General features: G+C 48.1%; 1 protein-coding gene across 3 annotated transcripts in view; it reads left to right on the top strand.

The window, feature by feature from the left end:
* SEC14L1 (SEC14 like lipid binding 1) overlaps positions 1 to 23,137 on the top strand; it is a 360,792-nt gene that overhangs the window by 14,139 nt on the left and 323,516 nt on the right. For all 3 annotated transcript variants that reach the window (XM_085616893.1, XM_085616894.1, XM_085616895.1), the window contains one exon: positions 9,607 to 9,697. In XM_085616893.1, coding sequence (XP_085473019.1) covers positions 9,635 to 9,697 — 63 coding nt within the window. In that variant the 5' untranslated portion in view covers positions 9,607 to 9,634. The remainder of the gene's footprint in view (positions 1 to 9,606; positions 9,698 to 23,137) is intronic.

Below are 23,137 nucleotides of genomic sequence, written 5' to 3'. Positions count from 1 at the left end.
CACATCCATTGGCAAAGGCACATGTTCTGTTAGGGGTCCCAGCAAAACACACAAGATGATGGACGGAATGTTGCACAATGGCAAAACATTCACCCCCAGTCACAGATCTGGGTTTAATCCATCGTTATTTTGCTCACCACACCACCCCAGTTCAGACATGGCCATATGCAAATCAGTCTTGACCCTGTGCCTCATGGGAACAGTCCAGCCCGAACTGCCAAGCCATGTCTTCCCTGGACCGGAATCAAGCATCCTAGGACCGGTTTCTGGCTATCAGCCGTCATCAGCCAGGATAGCTTGACTCCAGTGGTGTAGTGAGCACGGGACCCACGTCTGGGCATACCCTTCCCACATAGGGTGAACAGCAAAACACACAAGATGATGGACGGAATGTTGCACAATGGCAAAACATTCACCCCCAGTCACAGATCTGGGTTTAATCCATCGTTATTTTGCTCACCACACCACCCCAGTTCAGACATGGCCATATGCAAATCAGTCTTGACCCTGTGCCTCATGGGAACAGTCCAGCCCGAACTGCCAAGCCATGTCTTCCCTGGACCGGAATCAAGCATCCTAGGACCGGTTTCTGGCTATCAGCCGTCATCAGCCAGGATAGCTTGACTCCAGTGGTGTAGTGAGCACGGGACCCACGTCTGGGCATACCCTTCCCACATAGGGTGAACAGCAAAACACACAAGATGATGGACGGAATGTTGCACAATGGCAAAACATTCACCCCCAGTCACAGATCTGGGTTTAATCCATCGTTATTTTGCTCACCACACCACCCCAGTTCAGACATGGCCATATGCAAATCAGTCTTGACCCTGTGCCTCATGGGAACAGTCCAGCCCGAACTGCCAAGCCATGTCTTCCCTGGACCGGAATCAAGCATCCTAGGACCGGTTTCTGGCTATCAGCCGTCATCAGCCAGGTCCCCCCACACCCTTATAACTTTGTGGTGCACCCCGGGCCCACCGCTCATTGGTCACTAATCAGCGTAAAGCATCTTCCCAGGCTCACCTGCTGTCTGCTCTCTGTTTCGCCCCCTGGTAGGAGTGTGTTGCAGGCCCTTTATCAGTCTGGCTGCGCCTCACCGCCCGTTTATTATCCTCCTCTTATCTCTGCCTAAATGTTGGCCTTTCTGCAGTCCTAATGTTTGGATAAAAAACAATTGAATTCTGGCAGTGTAATTTGCTTACAAAATTGTAACCCTGTGTTTAAAAATCTCTGCATGACAAATGCTGTTATTTCAAAAGCCAGAACTGGTTGAAGCTCCCATACTTGTCACACACGAGATAGAAATATTTGAGTTATCATAAAAACAGAGTTTGCAGGTTTCCGAGGTTCATGCATAAGTGACTCATCCAGTTAAGGGACTTTTTTTGCTCTGCTTTCTGGGACTTTAATCCTGATTTTATATTTGGATAAGTTAAACCGCAAGTACCAGAATGCAAAGCAAACCCTTGAACTGGATGAGCTGCTCATGCATCACCATGGATAAGTTGAGAGCACTGCCAGCAGCGTCCTACTATTCTGACCCTTGCAAGATGGCCTCTAATATTGCTTATTGGATCTACCTGCTCGCAGTGTCCGACCCAACTGCTGTGTTCAGCCCACTGCTCTCGGGCCTTCTTGCAACACCATCACTATGGCCGTGCGTCGCTTCAGTTCATTCGGCTTTGCAAAGCTCACCCATGTCCCGATATAGGGGAGAGAAAACAGAACTTTCTATTTTCCCACTTCTCTGAGTCCCTGCCTTTTAGCCCTTTTTAGGTCGAGTCTGCAAATGCGCTGCGCTACTGCGAGACATGTAGTTTTGGAGTATGGCTTTGAAGCCCTGCACAACTCTCTGCCTATATTTTTATTGTATTGTGTCATTCGCCTTTGTAAACGCTGGCTTCCAAGAGGTTATTAGGCTTGTTAGTTTCTCCTTGGTACCGCCTTGTCTGCATTTGTTACCTCCCATAACGACTGGACCTTTTACTGGTATTGTTACATGGTCTGCTTTAAAGGTCAGTGAGCACTATTTTATTTAATACTGTTCCCCTATTCCACCCACTACCTTGCAGCAGCCGCGCGCTTTTATTTAAATTTTTACTAATGGCGGTCTGCTTTAACTATAGCGGCCACGTTTTTTATTTATTTATTTTAGCAGCGCAGTATGCATTTAGCGGCCGCACTTATTTATTTATTTTGTTAACTAGCACCCATGCGGTGCTTTCACATTTATAGAGGCCGCGCCCCTTTCTTTACACAAACCGCATCTAAAGAAAGGTACGCGGCTGACAGTAAAGTGAAAGCGCGACATGGGCGCTTTTACCCCCCAAAAAATCTCCTTGTCAATTTTACAAAACCGATGTTTTTTTTGGTCAAAGCCCCCAGGCCGCGGTTTCACTTTAATGTAGGACACGCCCCTTTCTTTAGACGCGGCTTATCTAAAGAAAGGGGCGCGGCCTCCATAAATGTGAAAGCATGGGCGCTTGTAAAATAAATATTTGCAATGCAATAGGACTCACGTTTGAGAGAGTTTTAGGTATTGCACTGCCAATAGCTTAAACTCTCGTTAATGCGATCCCTATTGCATTGCAAATGCTTGTTTTATCAATGACATAACATGTTGTGTTTTCTTAGAGTGGCAAATTAGATCTAAGGTATTGCTGAATGAATCGGGTATACATTATTGGGGCGATTTTAAAAATACTATACAGGTTGTCTCACGCAGGCTGGATGCAGCATTTGTATGCATTGTTTTAAGTGACTCATTTAATTGTTTTTTAGATCCTGAATCTGGAATCTTTTTTGTCAGAGTTATTATGAACAACATAGTAGTGTTCCTTTATGTGAAACATCCTTGGGGTTTTGTGCCCTGGAAAACATTCAGCTGCTTTCACGTCTTGTTCGAGTGTAAAATCCTGATCAAGTTTGTGGTTGTGGCTCTTAGATAGGGGCTTTGTAATGCATACTTTTCGTTATAAGAGCAAGTTAAGACAGGTGGCATTTAGCAAGTCTGTGAAGCACTGTTGTTACATGTTCTACGTAAAATGTCTGTCATGGAAAGAGGGATGTTGCTGTGCACATCGGCAGCAGGGGAGAAAATACCTCGAGTCTTCCTAACCAGATGAGTGCAATACTGTCTCGCTGAGGTCCTCCTTGGCTTCTTTGGAAAGGTCAAAGTCACTGAAAATCTAATCTTAGATCACAGTTGTGTGATTATTGTAGTGGTAGTTTGAGAAGCTGTGATATGGGTGATATTTTTTGTGTGACGTACATATTTTTAGTGAGGTGCGATTTGGAAAAACAAAACATCACAACATGCATTATTATATAAACACTCATTACTCTTCTAGTTTTTTCCTACAATCGCATTTATGTACTCCTTCAACATTTTAAAATGATCCAAATTTTGCCTTGTGACTAATAGAACCCGTAGAATATTGCACAGCTGTTTGTTGCTTTTCCTCTATTTCTCTCTGTGTTCGTTTGAAATAGTTTTATAACATACACAATTTGTATTGTTTTAATACAGAAACATAATGGTACAGAGCATGAAGTATATTCTTCCGCAGTGTCTGAAATGCAATTCATAAGTTAGCTCTATTATTAACAATATTTCTGATCTACCCTGTGTCAATCTGTTAAATATGGTAGTGGCAGTTGCAGTCGATAACCTTTCAAGTATTGCCCGGCGGTAATCGCCTCTTATACCACTCGAAAATTAACCAACAAAGAGGCAGGCGCCGGAGACTGGAAGGCAGGAAACAAAGTTTTTATTCCGTCGGAGTAGAACACATCAGATCGGACAGCAAGGTATCGTCACGAGGTGCTCTAACTGCATCTCTGAGACCTGGTCTCTTATACACACGTTTATGACTTTATTGCAGGTTTATCATACATGGCACATTCTTGAGATCGCTTTGATACATGAAAGAACATCCTCAGAATCCCCGGCTCAGATCCCACACATAGCTACAGTAGAAGTCCCCACCCCACCCACAGTAGGAGATGGCTATCCCACAGCTGGACATTCCGCCAATTCCCGGGGGTGTGTGTCGGGTCTCAGGGGGTGGGGGGGCCTTGATCTACTGTAATCCCTTTGATGTGGGGTGTTTCCCTTACCGTAGGGGCAATAAACTGCATCCGCAGGGCTAGGTGATGGCCTGGGATCGGTTCGGACAATCGGGCGCAGAGGAAGGGGGTTATCAAAGAGATGTATGTCCATGTATGGGATGTCGGTCAGGCGTGGGATGTGGTTCCATGGCAGGGTCGCGCAGAAGGAGAGGGTTTATGGCCCATGTATGAGAGAGCGGGGGTGGCCGGCGCGCGGGGGTATGTTCGCAGCGCCAGGGGAATGCGCCGGCGATCGGCAATGAGCAGGGAGAGAGACCAGAGTGCCTAAAATGGCTGCCGTGCGTTTTTCTGTGTGTCACGCTGGGGAGAGACAAGATGGCGCAGATAATGTTCAGTTACGAGCTACATTTCCACAAATCCACATCATAAAGGTCCATCCTCATAGGGAGAGAACTAAAAAAAGGAAAAAAACTATCAATATTAGAAGCAAAATCCCAGTCCCATCTCCCCTCCCACTTCCTCTCGAACTAAACTATTCAAGTAGTTGCTATTGTATGAACTCCCTTAAAAGCACTCTCTTTGTCTCCTCAGCCAACAGGGTAGGAGTATTTAGTGGGCGATTGTGATGTCGGGCGAATGCCTCGTAAACGTGACCGACCGACCTCCGGTAGGTGGTCCCACCCGCCTCTTTAGGATGCGACCGAACACTGTTCGTCGCATTCCGACATTTCCCTATGGATACTTGCATAACGGTGGTAAACCAGCTGTAATACATGCTCCCATAAGGAAATGGGAGGTGGTGTTCATCCCGGCAACCCGGGGCAGGCACCTCAGGGTGCCTGCCCGGGTTAAAGGGATCAACAGGGGGCACCATAGTTGCCCCCTCAGGCACCAACTAGAGGCCGAGCAAACAAGGGAGCCCTACTGGAGGCCGCCAAACACGCTTTCCGACATGGTTTCCATGCCAGACAGGCCGGCATGGAAACCATGCCAGAAACTGTACATCGTAATCCCAAGGGCGGAATGGCCCGTCCTTTGGGATTACAAGCTTTTTCCAACTGGCCGATGAGCTCCTTGAGCTCGTCAGAAGCCAGCCGGAATGACCCACCAGGTTTTAATTCTGACCGGCTGATACATATTCAGCTGGTCGGAATTGAAACCGACAATGGGGATTGGAAAGCCTCCAACCTAAAGTCGGAGGCTTTCTGACCTCCATCATAATAGGCCCCTTAGTGCCAAAGCTCCATGACTGCCAGTTTATATCTAGCCCTAATGGCTGTGGTCACATGCACCCCAGTAAGGTCCCCAAGGTGTGTTAGAGGGTCAATAAATTGAATGCTTTCAGTCTTGGAGCATAGGTAGAAACGGAATGCCCTCTGATATAGTGCAGGACACCAAACCATTTCAAAATCAGTTTTCCTGTTTGTGGTATTGTCAGTCATCCATTTCTCCGTAGCCTTGAGATCCCAAAATCACGCGTGGGGGTGGGGGCTGGATTCCAGTGAGAAGCAATTGTAGTTTTAGGTGCTCCCAGACAATTACATAGAATCATCCTATCTACTGTCTATGTCTTGGGTGATGGAATATCCCAGAATCATTCTAGCACCTCAGACCGGAACTGAGTACTATGTTGACAGTCCCACTAGATGTGTCCTATTTTACCAATGGCATCACAGCCTCTCCAAAATGTGTGATTTTACTTGTGGGGTGAAATTTGTGGAGTTTGGCTGTATAACAATACCGGTCCCAAGAGTAGTCTAGAGTGTGCTTCTCTGCATGAGAGTCTAGGTTTGTCTCATTGAGGATCCCGCCATACAGTGAGGTATTGTGTCTGTGAGTGATACCCCCAATAGGTCCTGCCACCTTTGTATCTGTATGCTCGGATGATAGAGTTGCATCTGTTCAAAGTGCATACACCTATGTAATTATGCTCCTAGAATATGTTGCTTGTCACACCCATTTTCCAAATATAGTAAGGCCCCTGATCGCTGCTTCTTTTAGGCCTGGCTGCAGTATGCAATGCCGTTGTTCCGTGTAGTGGTTTTGATCTAAATGTTTTGCTTATAGTCATCAAAATTCACGATGGAGCTATTGTGGAATAGATTGGTTATCATGAGGCGATCCCCATCAGCCAGGCTGAAAAACTGCCTACTTGTAGAGCAGTAGTGAACGAAGGGTTAAAATGGATTGTTGTGTATGGGAATGGGAATGTGGTTGGCGGTATCTGTCTAATTATGTTGCCCTAGGTCAGTTAGCTGTTGTGTCCACTAAACAAACAACATTTTGGTATCAGTGGTTTTCCAACATCTTCCTAAATATCGCAGCAGTTCAAAACCTAAACCTTTGCATTTCATGTAGCAAAATAATCGCAAAGTCTGCATTCCAGAGTAGAATCTGGTTGTCCCTTAAGCACATTTCTATGACCATTTGCTGACAATACTTTGTGAAACCTTTTTGAACTTGAAGTAAGGAGGTTTAGGTTCTCGTGATTTCAGCCTCAGAATAAGAAGCAAAACATTAAAACTACTGGTCAGTCTGCAGAATTCTCCAGAAGATTTAAAAGAATAGGAGAGTATTTGAAATGTATTAGGTTATTACCTGGAACACCATTATTTTATTATTTTATTTCTCGCATTGAGTAACATATCAGTCAGATATGTTGTACATGTCGTAGTACAACTCATAGTACAGAGTACATTGGAATGTGTTGAGTTATACTTTCCAGTCATACCTTCATTGGTTTCTGTAAGCAAGTGGTTGTTTGGACAGTAAGAACAGCAGTGATGGTTAACTGAAATACTCTACAGCAGTGTATCTATAAGATATCAGTGTGGAGGTGAACATTCATTTAGCACGATGTACATATATGAAAAACAGTGTGGACATATTTAAATTTTGAAGCCCCTCCATGGTAAACACTCATTCTAAAGCTCACAATTGTATTGCCAGAGAACACAAATGACATAGGTTTCTGGTCCTTTTAGTTTGAGATTAATCCTGATGCTGTCTGTGGGGGGTGCTTCCACGGCTGCAGTCCTGAGGTGAAGGGTATCACATCTATATTTATCTTCATGGCAACTGTAGAGAAGATAGTTGAATGTAATATTGATCCCTTGATTGACAAAATTAAACCTGAATTAATCCGACTACACAAATTACATCTTTCAATAATAGGGAGATGTAATTTAATTAAAATGCTTTTTTCCCCCAAATGTTTATATTTTATAAGAGCAATTCCACTAGAATTCAGCAATATGTGACCTGTTCTCACGATTTATATGGGCCTATGAGAAACCCAGCCGAGCTTACACATTTTTCTCTCTACCGAAAGAGAAAGGGGGGCTCGCTTTCCCAAATATAAGACTTTACTATTGGGCAACCACTCTTCTATACAACTTCACTCTCTTAACTGATAAAAATACAGAAAATGTACTAGAAGATATACCCACGCCGTTAGAGCTCATAATGGGCAAAGATGCATGGGGATAGATCTGGCGGTTTTTAAATGACTAATGTGAAAAAAGTGAACACCGGGCACAGTGTGTATTGCACAATAGTCGCAAATCAACTCCCAATTGAACAAGAAATATTTCAAATTACATATACATAATTACGCATGCCTGACAAATATATATCTCAATTTAGTAAGAACAAACAAATTGATATGTTTATAATATATCTTTTTTTAATTAATGCAGAAAGTTTTTCTTAAATTTTTTTTCTTCCATTTTCAATCTTTTTTTCTTTTTTATATAAAACGGAATAAATTATTTTCTTAATCAACAGTTACATTCATGGATACCAATAAATTGAATTGCAGTTTGAACATGATTAATTTTTCATAATAAATTTACAGTGCATGCCTATATTGCTACAATTATTTCTAACTTATTGGACTGTGGTTAATCCTCACTAATCCTAGAAGGGTCAAAAGTTAACAACAAAGTAGTGCAAAATTATTTCTTTCATCTGATTTCATTTTCTATGAATATAATTCAACATTTTAAGCCATCACTTGACACTTGATTTTATAGGTGATAGGTTGACACATAGGCGGTCGAATGACACTAAATGACTCCCACTACAAAAAGGTGCTCTTTAAGACGCTGGTGGCCGGATTTAAAAGTATGAAATCGGTCTGTAAAATGCTAGGTTTGGGTCGTTTGAACCACTACACGCCATTGTACAACAATCCAAACTTGCCCGACATCTTTAAGGACCCATTACTCAAAAAGGGGCAAAATAAAGGCCTGCTTAAACTGGGGGATTTATACTCTCTCTCAGATATCGCTTCTTTTGAGAGCCTTAAAGAAAGATATAAACTAGATTGGAAAGATTTTTATAAATACCTACAAGTACGTGATTTTTTAACAAAGTGTGGCGGTCCAGCAGGATTTATTAACAATCCCATCATTGATAATCTAAGATTGAATCATCCATCTATCGGAAACGTGTATAACTCTCTTAACGTATTAATGCCGGATGACTTAATAATGCGAGCCAAGAAGTGGGTAGAGGAAATAGATATTTCAGAAGATTTATTTTTCCACTCGTGAGCTAGCACAAAATCTATTATTCCAGGCACTGCTTCAAGCCCAGTATTACAAATCCTGCTTCTCCCTGTACTATACTCCCAAAAAAATCCCAAAATGGGGGACGGGGAGAGGGACTTTTTGTCCACGATGCTCCTTGTACCAGGCTGATCTAAATCACATGGTTGCTTCTTGTGACGTATTAAGTAACCTTAAACTTGAGATCACAAACTTTTTTTAAAGAAGTACTAGGGAGGAATGTTCTTCTTTCTTCTTCCCTGATCTGTCTTTGGGTAGATCAGGAGACGCAAGGCAAACTTGGAGAGTATTTGATCTTCATAGCCATGGCAATATACCGCCTTTGCCTTGCCTCAGCATGGTTGGACCTATCTCCTACAGGGTACCACCAATGGCTAACACGACTGGTGGCAAATTACAATTTTGAAAAAGCCATCTATGGGAAAAGAGGTGTACGGTCCTGCAAGAAAGGGCTAAAGATCTGGGAACCTCTGACTAAATGGCTTGAGAGAGAACCCAAATAATTCAACTCTTTACCTATTTCTTCTTTTCTCTCTTTTTTTTCTTTCTTTCTTGTTTTATTGCTTTGTGGTTAAAAACTTATAAAAGTAGTGCCAACCCCCTGGGTGGGAGGAGGCTAAAAAAAACCATTCAGAAATGTGTGCATGATGAACAATTACTGATTAAATGTTAATATTAATTTTCATCTACGATAAGCAACTTATTTAAAGATATACGCAACCTACCTACGGTGATAATACATGTACGTTGATTTCCTTTTTGAATCTATAAGTTGTTTACAAGGCGACTGGACAATTGAAGTCTAAATCTGTATCATTGTTATCATGCACCAAATAAAAAATATTTTGTTTAAAAAAAAATAAATAATAATAATAATTATATACATCTTAAATATCAGTTGTAAAAATTCTTTTTTGGAGCAAACAAGGTGATCAGTTTTGCAATGATTTGTATCTTTCAGGTGTGACAGTTGCTGATAGACGTTCATCATGGTCCAGAAATATCAGTCACCCGTGAGGGTGTACAAACACCCCTTTGAGCTAATCATGGCTGTAAGTATTTAACTTGTCTCTACCTTGCAATTTTCTGTGTCTCGTTTTTCCCTTTTTAGTCTTGTGTTTTCCTACTTGATATAGATCAGTGAGAGTACATTTGGGACCAAATTATCATAAAGAAATTAGTTTGTGGCACCTTGGCTTCGTATTTTTACTGGTTTTATTGTAAAAGTGTGCAGGTTGGAGCCAAGATTGCTTGGTGTTTTAACTATAGTTGTAGGGGACAGAAAGCTGAGGCACAGAGCAGAATGCCTACGTTCTAGTGTTGAGCATGTGAGCTCAGACTGTTCCTTACATATCGCCAACTATGAGCAGTTGTCTTATAACTGCTTATACCTGAATGGTTCTTTCCTGGAACTCTGCCGGTTGAGTAAAGTCATCTTCGGGAACCTGAAAGTGTAATGTCCAATATTAATGTTTCCTCTTGGTGCAAAGTTTGGCTCATGTTTTTGCTTGTTTCCCCTTTTCTTCCTCTTCTCACAAATTCGGTCTAGTTTACTTCGAACTCCAGGCTACATGAAATAGGTTTGTGCAAAAAACATGAATGGAATTTTTTATGGATCTAAGGGTCTCATTATGTTGGCGGAAGGACCGCCACTGCCGGTCCGGCGGTGGCGGTCCTTCCGCCATCACATGGTGATTTATCCACCGCCAAATTAGGATGGCGGTGGGTACTGCGGCGGACGGAAACCAGAGCCCGCCACGACCACCCTCTGCAACTGGACCCCGATCAGCACCGAAGACACCACCCGCACGATGAACACCATCCACTCCGGATCACCAACCGACCCGTGCCCACACCACATCTTCAACAAAGCTGATGCCACCATCGCACCCCATCTCAGAGACACCATCAACTCCTTCTTCCACACCGCCACCTTCCCGGAGAGCTGGAAGCACGCCGAGCTGACCGCCCACCTGAAGAAACCAACGGCGGACCCCACCGACCTCAAGAACTACCGTCCCATCTCACTCCTTCCTTTTCCGGCCAAAGTCATCGAGAAGACCGTCAACAAACAGCTTGCCGCCTTCCTCGAGACGAACGGATCCCTCGACCCCTCGCAGTCCGGGTTTAGGGCCAACCACAGCACCGAGACCGCCACCACCGACGACATCAGAACCCTGATCGACAACGGGGAAACAGCGGCCCTCATCCTCCTGGACCTCTCTGCAGCATTCGACACCGTCTGCCACCGCACCCTAGTGAAGCGCCTCAACAACGTCGGAATCCGAGAGAAAGCGCTGGAGTGGATCATCTCGTTCCTCACCGGAAGAACCCAGAGAGTCCTCCTCCCTCCGTTCAGATCCGAGGCCACCGAAGTCATCTGCGGCGTACCACAAGGATCTTCACTCAGCCCAACCCTCTTCAATGTCTACATGAGCCCCCTCGCTGCCATCGCACGCCAGCACAACCTCAACATCATCTCCTACGCCGACGACACCCAGCTCATCCTCTCCCTCACCAATGACCCCACCACCGCCAGAGCCAACCTACACGAAGGGATGAAAGACGTCGCCGACTGGATGAGAAACAGCCGCCTTAAACTGAACTCAGACAAGACGGAAGTCCTCATCCTGGGATCATCACCCTCCGCCTGGGACGACTCCTGGTGGCCCCCGGCCCTGGGCACCGCTCCCAAACCAACGGACCACGCACGAAACCTGGGCTTCATCCTGGACTCCTCCCTGTCAATGACCAGACAAGTCAATGCCGTCTCATCCTCGTGCTTCAACACCCTGCGCATGCTTCGCAAGATCTTCAGATGGATCCCCACGGAAACCAGGAAGACCGTCACCCAAGCACTCGTCACTAGCCGACTAGACTACGGGAACACCCTCTACGCCGGAACCACCGCCAAACTCCAAAAAAGACTCCAACGCATCCAGAACGCCTCCGCACGACTCATCCTCGACATCCCCCGACACAGCCACATCACCGGACACCTGAGAGACCTGCACTGGCTCCCCGTCAGCAAGAGAATCACGTTCAGACTCCTCACCCACGCACACAAGGCCCTCCACAACCTGGGCCCCAAGTACCTCAACGACCGCATGACCTTCTACACGCCCACCCGCCAGCTACGATCGACCAGCCATGCACTCGCCACCGTACCACGCATACCGCAAAGCCACCGCCGGAGGAAGATCCTTCTCCTACCTGGCAGCCAAGACTTGGAACTCCCTCCCCACCCTCCCCACCCACCTTCGGCGAACCCAAGACCATCTCTCCTTCAGGAAGCAGCTCAAGACCTGGCTGTTCGAGCAGTGACCTACCCCTCCCCCAGCGCCTTGAGACCCTCCCGGGTGAGTAGCGCGCTATACAAATGTAATGATTGATTGATTGAAAATGTTTTTTTAAAGATTTCTGCTTACTTGTAAAGCAGACAGAATAGACAGTATTGTATCAAAAATTGTGAGAATAGTTGCGTAATGAGGTGGTGACAGTTGCAAGGAGCAGCAGGGAGTACATTACCTAAACCTCATCCATCAAATTCTTTGTTGCATGGTTTTTTTCAATCATTTTGCGTATGGGATTTCAGTGTTTCTTCCCCTTAGCCACGATTTCTTGCTAATAAATAATGTAATTAAAATCGAGCAGGTGTCTTCTGTTTGTTAACATTAAAACATGTGGTTCTCTGGAGATTTCGGTCTCGTGTCTGCTGTGCCTCTTGGCATGCTTACGACACTAATTATATATATATATATATATATATATATATATATATATATATATATATATATATATATATATATATATATATATATATATATATATATATATATATATATGTTGGAAACTGCCCACTCCCACTCCGCAGGGTGGTGGGGGACCTTCCCGACACACTGTGGTAGCTTGGCTCGAGTGGTCAGGAAACAGGCGCAGTGCTAAGCATACAATATACCCATACAATAACCATGCGTGCATCCGTTCCAAAAACGACTCTACACCGTAAAAATTATGAAAATATTCTTCTTTATCTTTTTCTCTTAGTTGCTGATTGGGAAAATAAATAACAATCACAATATACAAATTCTTAAATAGAGCAGGTCAAATAAATAATTGCTGTTTGCTGAAATAAATAGGGGTGATCATCAATAACAGGGCATAAATACAAGTGCAATATATACAGACAATTAAATACTTTGAGGTAATAAATACTGTACCAATAAATACTGTACACCAACAAGTCCTGTGGACCTATAAATTCAGTGCAGCAATAAATAGATAAGAATTTAATAAATACAGTTTCCCCAATAAATAATTAGAAGTATACAATAACACTCATGAATCAGATGACACTCCAATACTTAAGGGCTGATTTGGCCCAGGCACAGCTTGTAGGGTGTGGAAGGCTTGAGGGGTACTACTCCCTGGCTGAGGCAAAGGCTGAGGCCTAATCTGAGGTAGATCAAAGGGGGGAATTCCAATACCCTGGCTTTCCTCTCCACACAACCTCTCTAGGTTAGTCCCAGTTCATCCCAGGCACAGTCAGATGGGTTTCAGCACCTCCCTAGCCCCTTAGAGTAGTCTCTCAGGTCTCCACAGGGCCTTAGGCGCCCTCTACTCCACTTACTGCCCTTTTCTGATGTTCCGACGCCGCTGGAGTCGTGTCGACGCCGTGAGGCGGTTCCGGTTCGGTCTCGGCGGCCTCGGCACAGTGTCAGTTCTTTGTCGACGCCGGTAGGCGGTTCCGGTCCGATGTCGGTGGCCTCGGTTCGATCTCGACCTCCGATTCGACGGCGTCGGGCAGTCTCTTCACGATGTCGACTTCGGGCGGCTTCGGTCCGATGGCGCTCTCGGCTCCGATGACGTCGGCCGGCCTGGCCTCGCTGTCGACTTCCGGCGACTCCGGGGTGCGATCCTCACCCCCGACCTCCGGTGCTCTTCCTCACAGGTTCCGGGCGACTCCGGAGTGCGATCCTCACTCCCGACCTCCGGTGCTCCTCTACCTCGGTCTCCGACGACTCCGGAGGGCGGACTTCACTCCTCCGATGACGCCGCTCGCTCGACCTCGGTTCATCTCCTTCTCGACCCTTGGTATTCCTCTCGACCTCCGCCGGCGCCCTCTTACGACCTCAGGCGGCTCCGGGTACGACGTCTGCTACCTCAGTCAGCGCCGCTTCTCCACCTCGGGCTCCAGGTCTTCGGCTACTCGACGCCAGGCTCCAGGGAAACCAGTTCTCAGGTCAGAATCTTGCTGCTTTCTTGGTTCTAAGGCCTGTTCCTGCTGTCCAGGTCCTTAGGATGGTTTTCTTCTGACTTCTTCCCACACAGGGCTATAGGCTGGGATCCATCAGTAGGGACAAGTATCAAGGGTGGGTTTATGGACCCCACTCCAGGCACAAGTTTCCACCCCTGCTGCTTCACTCCTTCCTCCTTCACTGTTGTGCTCCTCTCTCTTCACCAGTCAGGTGCCAACTGCCAGCTCCAACTGCCAACTGCCTCTCTTATCCTCCCAACATTCTAAACGGTTTCCAACTGTCACACAGTTCTGGAATCTCCTGGAAGGTTCTGGAAGGTGCTGGTAGGTTCCAGTGGATGCTGGTGATGTCACAGGAGGCCACCATTTTGTGCTTCAGGCCCTCAGACAGAAGTTTCAGGGGTAGGTAAAATGGCTCCCTGAATCTGCAGCAACACTAAAAAGTCTGGTGGTTCCCAAAAAGGAAAAATTCAAACAGGGTTTGAGGCAAAAGTGGGACAAAATAAATAATGATGAGGAGGGACCACCCAAAGGGCTGTCAGGTCTAACACGCGTCCCCCCCAGCTGAAAGTGGGGAGAGCTACCCAACCCCTTGGGAGTTCTCATCACTAAGGCGGAAATACCTTGAGAGACCGTCTGCATTGGCGTGGTCCACTCCAGGCCGATGTTCCACCTGAAAGTCCATCCCCTGTAGGGAAATAGACCACCTCAACAACTTGGGATTCTCCCCCTTCATTTGCATCAGCCAACGAAGGGGTCTGTGGTCGGTCTGAACCAGGAAGTGCGAGCCAAACAGGTATGGCCGCAACTTCTTCAGAGCCCATACCACTGCAAAGGCTTCACGCTCTATTGCACTCCACTTCTGTTCCCTGGGAAGTAGTCTCCTGGATAGGAAGACCACGGGTTGATCCAGACCCTCTTCGTTGAGTTGCGATAACACTGCCCCAATGCCATGTTCTGATGCATCTGTCTGGACAATGAACTTCTTGGAAAAGTCTGGGGCCCGTAAGACCGGGGCCTCGCACATGGCTTTCTTCAATCTCTCAAAGGCTTGCTGACAAGCCTCCGTCCAGACTACCCGTCGAGGTTGTTTCTTGGACGTGAGCTCCGTGAGGGGGGTTACGATGGTACCGTACCCCTTCACGAAGCGGCGATAGTATCCCGTGAGGCCCAAAAATGCTCGGACCTCAGTCTGTGTCTTGGGGGGTTCCCAGGCCATGATGGCCTCGATCTTCGCCTGGAGGGGTTGCACCGTTCCCCTACCCACCAAGTGTCCAAGGTACACTACCGACCCCTGCCCGATCTGGCACTTGCTGGCCTTGATCGTCAATCCAGCTTGTCTCAGGGCCTGGAGAACGGCTTGCAGGTGATGCAAGTGATCCTCCCAGCTGTTACTGAAGACGGCTATGTCATCCAGATAAGCAGCAGAGAAACTCTCCATTCCGGTGAGGATCTGGTTTACCAGGCGCTGAAACGTGGCAGGTGCGTTCTTGAGCCCAAAGGGCATCACACAGAACTGGTAGTGGCCATTGGGCGTGGAGAAGGCTGACCTTTCCCTTGCTCCATCAGTCAAAGAGATCTGCCAGTACCCAGAAGTAAGGTCAAAGGTACTTAGATATTGGGCAGCTCCCAGCCGGTCAATTAATTCATCCGCCCTAGGGATCGGATGAGCATCAGTCTTTGTCACTGAATTCAGTCCCCGGTAGTCCACACAGAACCTCAGTTCTGGTTGGGCACCCGGTGGTGCAGCTTTCGGTACTAACACCACCGGACTGGACCAGGGGCTGCTAGAAGGTTCAATCACTCCTAGCTCCAGCATCTTAGTGACTTCACTATGAATGCTGGCCTTCACCTTGTCTGACATCCGGTAGATCTTGGACTTCACAGGTGGGCTGTCTCCTGTGTCCACGTCGTGGACGCACAGGTGAGTCCTACCCGGGACAAGGGAGAACAACGAAGAGTACTGCCCCAGAACCTGGCGACAGTCCTCCTGCTGTTCAGGAGTTAGAGATGGGGAGAGAATCACTCCCTCCACCGACCCATCCTTTTCCTGAGACGCAAACAGATCAGGGAGAGGCTCGCTTTCCACGTCCTCTCCTCCGTCAGTCACCATCATCAAGATGACTTCGGGCCTCTCGTGGTGGGGTTTGAGGCGGTTGGCATGCAGCACCCGCAGGGGCTGACGAGGGGTCTTCAGGTCCACCAAGTAGGTAGCCTTACCCTTCTTCTCCAACACCTCAAAGGGTCCTGACCAGCGATCCTGGAGGGCACTAAGCTCTCCTGGTTCGATCACCCACACCTTCTGGCCAGGCTCCAACTCCACCGGGTGAGCGTTGTGGTCATACCACGCCTTCATTACTGCTTGGCTGGCTTCCAAGTTGTCAGAAGCTGGCTTCCACAACTTAGCCATTTGGCTCCGGAAGGCCAGCATGTAGCTCACCACATCCTGGGGGAGCTTTCTGGGAGTTCTTTCCCATCCGTCTCTCACCAGGTTAAGAGGTCCGCGTACAGGGTGCCCATACAGAAGCTCGAAGGGGCTGAAGCCCACTCCCTTCTGTGGCACTTCCCTGTAGGAAAAAAGTAAACAGGGTAGGAGGACGTCCCATTTCCTCCGCAGGCTTTCAGGCAGACTTCTGATCATGCCTTTTAAGGTTTTATTAAACCTCTCCACCAGACCATTGGTCTGGGGGTGGTAAGGAGTTGTGAACCGGTAGGTCACTCCACACTCCTTCCACATTGCCCGCATATATGCTGACATGAAGTTGGTCCCCCTGTCGGACACAACTTCCTTGGGAAAACCCACTCGGGTAAAGATTCCCATCAGGGCCCTAGCCACAACAGGTGCTGTTATGGTCCTCAGAGGGATTGCCTCTGGGTACCGTGTGGCATGATCCACCAAAACCAGGATAAACCTGTGACCAGCTGTAGTCGGTGGATCTAATGGACCCACAATGTCGATGCCCACCCTTTCAAAGGGGGTGCTAACGACAGGAAGTGGTTCCAGGGGAGCTTTCAGCTTCACCCCTGTTTTCCCACTGGCTTGGCAAGACACACATGTCCGGCAGTAGGTATCGGACGACACTTTCATCTGAGGCCAATAAAAGTGTGGGACAAGACGGGCGAAGGTCTTGTCTTGCCCCAGGTGTCCTGCCAATGGTATCTCGTGAGCCAACTCTAAAAGGAAGGCTCGATAACGTTGAGGGACTACCAAGGCTCGTGACGATCCATGTAGGGGTGCCTTGGGTTCACTGTAGAGGAGGCCATCCTCCCAGTAAACACTGTAGTTCCCTTCAACGTTCCCTGCTGCCTGGGCTTCGGCCTGTCGCCTCAGCCCCTCAAGGGTAGGGCACTCCCTCTGGCCCTGGCAGAATTCCTCCCTGGACGGGCCTCCCTCCACGTGCCACTCGGCCGGGATGGGTAGGTCCTCCAGGTTGGTAACGTCCCCCTCCGCAGACTCCTGGTCCACCACCTCCGGTGGCCTATCCGTCCTACGGGGTGGAGACGCCGAGGCAGGCTCCTCCTGTCCTCGGTTCTTCCCTTGACTGGCAGCTGGCTGGGCCTTTGTTCCAGGCTCCAGCCGGAATGAACTCCCTCTTCGGGTAGTCCCGGACCTTGTGCTAACACAGGCCCAGTCAGGTGTACCCAGCATCTCGGTATGAGTCCGGTATTCCACCTCCTTCCAAGCGTTGTGCTCCATATCATTCCCCAGCAGACAATCGACTGGCACGGCAGGGCTTACGGCAACTCGAAGTGAACCTGCAACCCCCCCCCATTCAAAGGGAACCTCGGCCACGGGATAGTGGCCTGTTCTGCCGTCAGCCATCGCGGCTGGGTGGAGTACATCGGGAATTACCTGCTCTGGAGACACCAGTTGGCTACGCACCATAGTCATACTGGCTCCTGTGTCTCTCAGAGCCTCCCCTCTTTGGCCGTTGATGGTGATCCACTGCCCATACTTTGCAGTATTTGCGGGCACCTGGATCTTAGGAACCATCTCCCGTTCTCCCAGGGACACTAAAGTGACTCCCGCCCACTCCCTTCCCTTAGTTAAGGGCATCTCCTCCCCGAGCACTACACTAGCTACTCCGGGGGGCTTTCCTCCAGGGGGAGGGGGTGATCGTTTCTGACACTTCGGATCTCCTTTATAGTGTCCAACGCCACCGCACTCGTAGCAATGGACAACCCTTGGCTGCTGACTCTGGCCAGGATTAGGGTTTCTGGGTGGGTTAGCCTTAGAGGTGAATCCTGTTCCCTTCCCTTGGAAGTTATTTTGGGGGCCTTTGGAGAACTCCTTTTTCTTTTCCCCTCCCTCTTTCTTCTGGGGGGCGCCCTGTCCGGCCTTTTGAGTATCCCCTCCAGTCCCCCTTGTGGACACCCGGGTACTAGCCCAAATGTCCGCCTCCTCAGCAAGCTTCCGGGGACTGGTCAGCTTGCTATCCACCAGGTGTTGCCGCAGTTCAGGGAAACATTTCTCGAGCAGGTGTTCCTTCAGTACTAGGTCAAACAACTCCTCGTAGTTCCTCACTTCACTGCCCTGAATCCAACCTTCCATTGCCTTCTTCGCATAGTCCAGGAAGTCCACCCAATTCTGCGTGCCCAGCTTGTGACTACCCCTGAACTTCTGTCTGTACTTTTCAGGTGTTAGTCCAAACTTTCTGATGAGCGCCAGTTTCATGGTGGGGTAGTGGGTCTGCTCATCCTCCTCGAGGGCCAATAAAGCATCCCTACCAGCTGGAGGCATGTACTTATACAATCCCCCTCCCCAATACTTCACTGGAACCCCATGGGCCCTCAATGAGACCTCATAGGCTGCTAGCCACTTGGCGATGTCGTCACCCGCCCCATAGCTCGCTACAATGTCCTTTGGCAGGTAAGGTTTGGATTCCCTGGTGGACTCTTGGTTTTGGCTGCCACCATTAGGAACAGGTTGTGCCCCGATTCTCAAAATCTGAAGATCTATTTCTTTCAGTCGCAATTCATGGGCCATCCTCTGCTCCTCTTTCTCCTTTTCCAGCCTTGCTAAGTCCCATGTGAGCTGTCTCTTCTCTCTCCGGTCTGCTAACTCCACTTCGGATAAGCCCCCACTAGAGACAGTGCTGCCCTTCCTAGAAAGTGTCCTGGGCCCTGCTGACAGGTTCCCCACCTCAGGTTGGTACATCTCAGCCCCCTCGGGGTCAGGCTCTCCATCCCTGTCTTCCTCCTCAGCCTTGCTTTCCCTGCGTGCCTCCCCCCAAGCCCTTAAGCTGGTTTGGAGTGCACCCTTCTTTGCTCCTGGGGGACAGTACACCCCCTCTCGCTGGCAAAACTCCCTGAGTTGGGCCACAGTGTACGTGTCTAGATTTTCAAGAACAAACTCCATCTTGCCCACTCAGGTTAGAGGACAGGTTTTGTGCAGTAACAATGTAGGGGGGGTACCTTTAATAATACCTCCTCCCACCACCAGAGTAAATTTGGAAAAAACAAAAACCCACAATTAGGAAGGCCGCTTTGAGAAAACTCCCGGTGTAGGCCTATGGACTACCCACAGTTATTGTTAAGTATATGTAGGCACAGCTCTATCCCACCGCTGAACACCAATTTATGTTGGAAACTGCCCACTCCCACTCCGCAGGGTGGTGGGGGACCTTCCCGACACACTGTGGTAGCTTGGCTCGAGTGGTCAGGAAACAGGCGCAGTGCTAAGCATACAATATACCCATACAATAACCATGCGTGCATCCGTTCCAAAAACGACTCTACACCGTAAAAATTATGAAAATATTCTTCTTTATCTTTTTCTCTTAGTTGCTGATTGGGAAAATAAATAACAATCACAATATACAAATTCTTAAATAGAGCAGGTCAAATAAATAATTGCTGTTTGCTGAAATAAATAGGGGTGATCATCAATAACAGGGCATAAATACAAGTGCAATATATACAGACAATTAAATACTTTGAGGTAATAAATACTGTACCAATAAATACTGTACCAATAAATACTGTACACCAACAAGTCCTGTGGACCTATAAATTCAGTGCAGCAATAAATAGATAAGAATTTAATAAATACAGTTTCCCCAATAAATAATTAGAAGTATACAATAACACTCATGAATCAGATGACACTCCAATACTTAAGGGCTGATTTGGCCCAGGCACAGCTTGTAGGGTGTGGAAGGCTTGAGGGGTACTACTCCCTGGCTGAGGCAAAGGCTGAGGCCTAATCTGAGGTAGATCAAAGGGGGGAATTCCAATACCCTGGCTTTCCTCTCCACACAACCTCTCTAGGTTAGTCCCAGTTCATCCCAGGCACAGTCAGATGGGTTTCAGCACCTCCCTAGCCCCTTAGAGTAGTCTCTCAGGTCTCCACAGGGCCTTAGGCGCCCTCTACTCCACTTACTGCCCTTTTCTGATGTTCCGACGCCGCTGGAGTCGTGTCGACGCCGTGAGGCGGTTCCGGTTCGGTCTCGGCGGCCTCGGCACAGTGTCAGTTCTTTGTCGACGCCGGTAGGCGGTTCCGGTCCGATGTCGGTGGCCTCGGTTCGATCTCGACCTCCGATTCGACGGCGTCGGGCAGTCTCTTCACGATGTCGACTTCGGGCGGCTTCGGTCCGATGGCGCTCTCGGCTCCGATGACGTCGGCCGGCCTGGCCTCGCTGTCGACTTCCGGCGACTCCGGGGTGCGATCCTCACCCCCGACCTCCGGTGCTCTTCCTCACAGGTTCCGGGCGACTCCGGAGTGCGATCCTCACTCCCGACCTCCGGTGCTCCTCTACCTCGGTCTCCGACGACTCCGGAGGGCGGACTTCACTCCTCCGATGACGCCGCTCGCTCGACCTCGGTTCATCTCCTTCTCGACCCTTGGTATTCCTCTCGACCTCCGCCGGCGCCCTCTTACGACCTCAGGCGGCTCCGGGTACGACGTCTGCTACCTCAGTCAGCGCCGCTTCTCCACCTCGGGCTCCAGGTCTTCGGCTACTCGACGCCAGGCTCCAGGGAAACCAGTTCTCAGGTCAGAATCTTGCTGCTTTCTTGGTTCTAAGGCCTGTTCCTGCTGTCCAGGTCCTTAGGATGGTTTTCTTCTGACTTCTTCCCACACAGGGCTATAGGCTGGGATCCATCAGTAGGGACAAGTATCAAGGGTGGGTTTATGGACCCCACTCCAGGCACAAGTTTCCACCCCTGCTGCTTCACTCCTTCCTCCTTCACTGTTGTGCTCCTCTCTCTTCACCAGTCAGGTGCCAACTGCCAGCTCCAACTGCCAACTGCCTCTCTTATCCTCCCAACATTCTAAACGGTTTCCAACTGTCACACAGTTCTGGAATCTCCTGGAAGGTTCTGGAAGGTGCTGGTAGGTTCCAGTGGATGCTGGTGATGTCACAGGAGGCCACCATTTTGTGCTTCAGGCCCTCAGACAGAAGTTTCAGGGGTAGGTAAAATGGCTCCCTGAATCTGCAGCAACACTAAAAAGTCTGGTGGTTCCCAAAAAGGAAAAATTCAAACAGGGTTTGAGGCAAAAGTGGGACAAAATAAATAATGATGAGGAGGGACCACCCAAAGGGCTGTCAGGTCTAACAATATATATATATATTTTTTTTTTAAAGCTTGTTAAAGATAATTGTTGCATAAGTCTACCTTGCTGGCATTGTGCCTGGAGCCCATCTTTCTTTACACCTGTGACAATCATCCTCATTCAGATCGAAATTAAATGTAAGGCATCTGCTTCATTCAATGTATCTCTTCGCCGGGCAGAAAGGCTAATACATTTTTTGTAGGTGGTATTGATTTGTGAGAGGAAATTATTAATGGGTGCTGACTTGAAACGGTAAATTTATATTTAAAAAAAAATGTTTATTCACGTCTGCTCAACTGTACAATTATAAAAGAAACTGCGTCCCTGTGATGCCATTTGCAACTTTTAAACACATTTTTATCGTCTGGGCTTGCTTTCCCTTTGGTGAACTACCTTTATTTTGCATGCAAGGAAAAGCACCTGAGATATGGGTGTACTCTGCAATTAACTGCAGCAGGTAAGGTGCAAGGTTAAAGTTTGCATTTCCTTTTAAATGCCACCAATTAAGTTGTATATCTGGGATCCGGTGGGCCTGACACTCCCTTCTTTATTGACTGCTAACTCATCAGTAGACTTACCTACTCCTTCTTCAGCATCCTTATTAAGTGTACCACTATTACTTTTAATACCATCAACTTTACCACCATTACCTCTTTGTCTAAGACTTTTTTACAATAGGCACTATATTGTAAAGACTTTAGTTGTAGCTTGATTTAATGAGTGGAGTGCTGCAAAAGTGTGAATTACAAGATCACAAGGCTACGCACAACCTGATACCCCTCCAAAGCATCCTGCTCAATGCCCGTTCCCTCTGTAAACAAGCCATAGAAATTTGGGACACCATCACCACCCAAACCCTGGATGTGGCTCAACCCCACCGCATGCCCTGACATCCCCACCGCCATACCCGTCAGCGACAAGATGATACACAGGGACCACGTAAACCGACACAAGGAGACCATCCGATGAACGATCACCAACAACTCCTCACTCCTCATGGAACACCTCCGATACCGACTACAAATCAACACCATTACCACGATAAAAGGCACCCTCGCTTACAGACCACCGGGACCCTGACCAGCCTTCTCTGATGCCATCTCCAAACTTATCGCTCCCCTGGCCACCGACTCCCACCACTACGTCCGCTCGGTGAGCTCAATATCCCGATCAACGACCCGAACTACACCAACATTGCCTCCGTCCTAGAGAACTTAAACAACATCGCCCTCACTTAACAAGTCACCGAACCTACGCACAAAGCCGGAGGAAACACTCCTCACCATCTTCACCTCCAGTGACTGGCTCAAATTCACCCACGTCACAGAGCTCACATGGACCGACCACGCCATCGTCCACTGGCAGAGTTCAATATTCAATCACCACAGTGCCACCCACCCCAGTTGTGAAAAGTCACCAAGCGGCATTGGACCCAACCCCTCCGCACCACACAACCCTAAACCTCAGCAGATCTCAACCAGGCCGTCTGGAACTTCGCCACCTGGATTACCAAATGGGCCAATGAAATTGACCCGCTGAAACCAGCCAAAACCGACAATGCCTCGAAACTAGCCAACTAGTACACCTCAGAATTCAGCACCACGAAGTGCAACTGCTACCGACTCGAGAAGCAATGGCGTGCTTCCATGGATCCTCTCCGACTGAGCCACCTACAAAGCA

Source organism: Triturus cristatus, chromosome 7, assembly GCF_964204655.1.
Source record: "Triturus cristatus chromosome 7, aTriCri1.1, whole genome shotgun sequence".
Taxonomy (NCBI): domain Eukaryota; kingdom Metazoa; phylum Chordata; class Amphibia; order Caudata; family Salamandridae; genus Triturus; species Triturus cristatus.
Note: the sequence above shows the minus strand (reverse complement) of the source record. Positions and strands in the feature narration are given on the sequence as shown.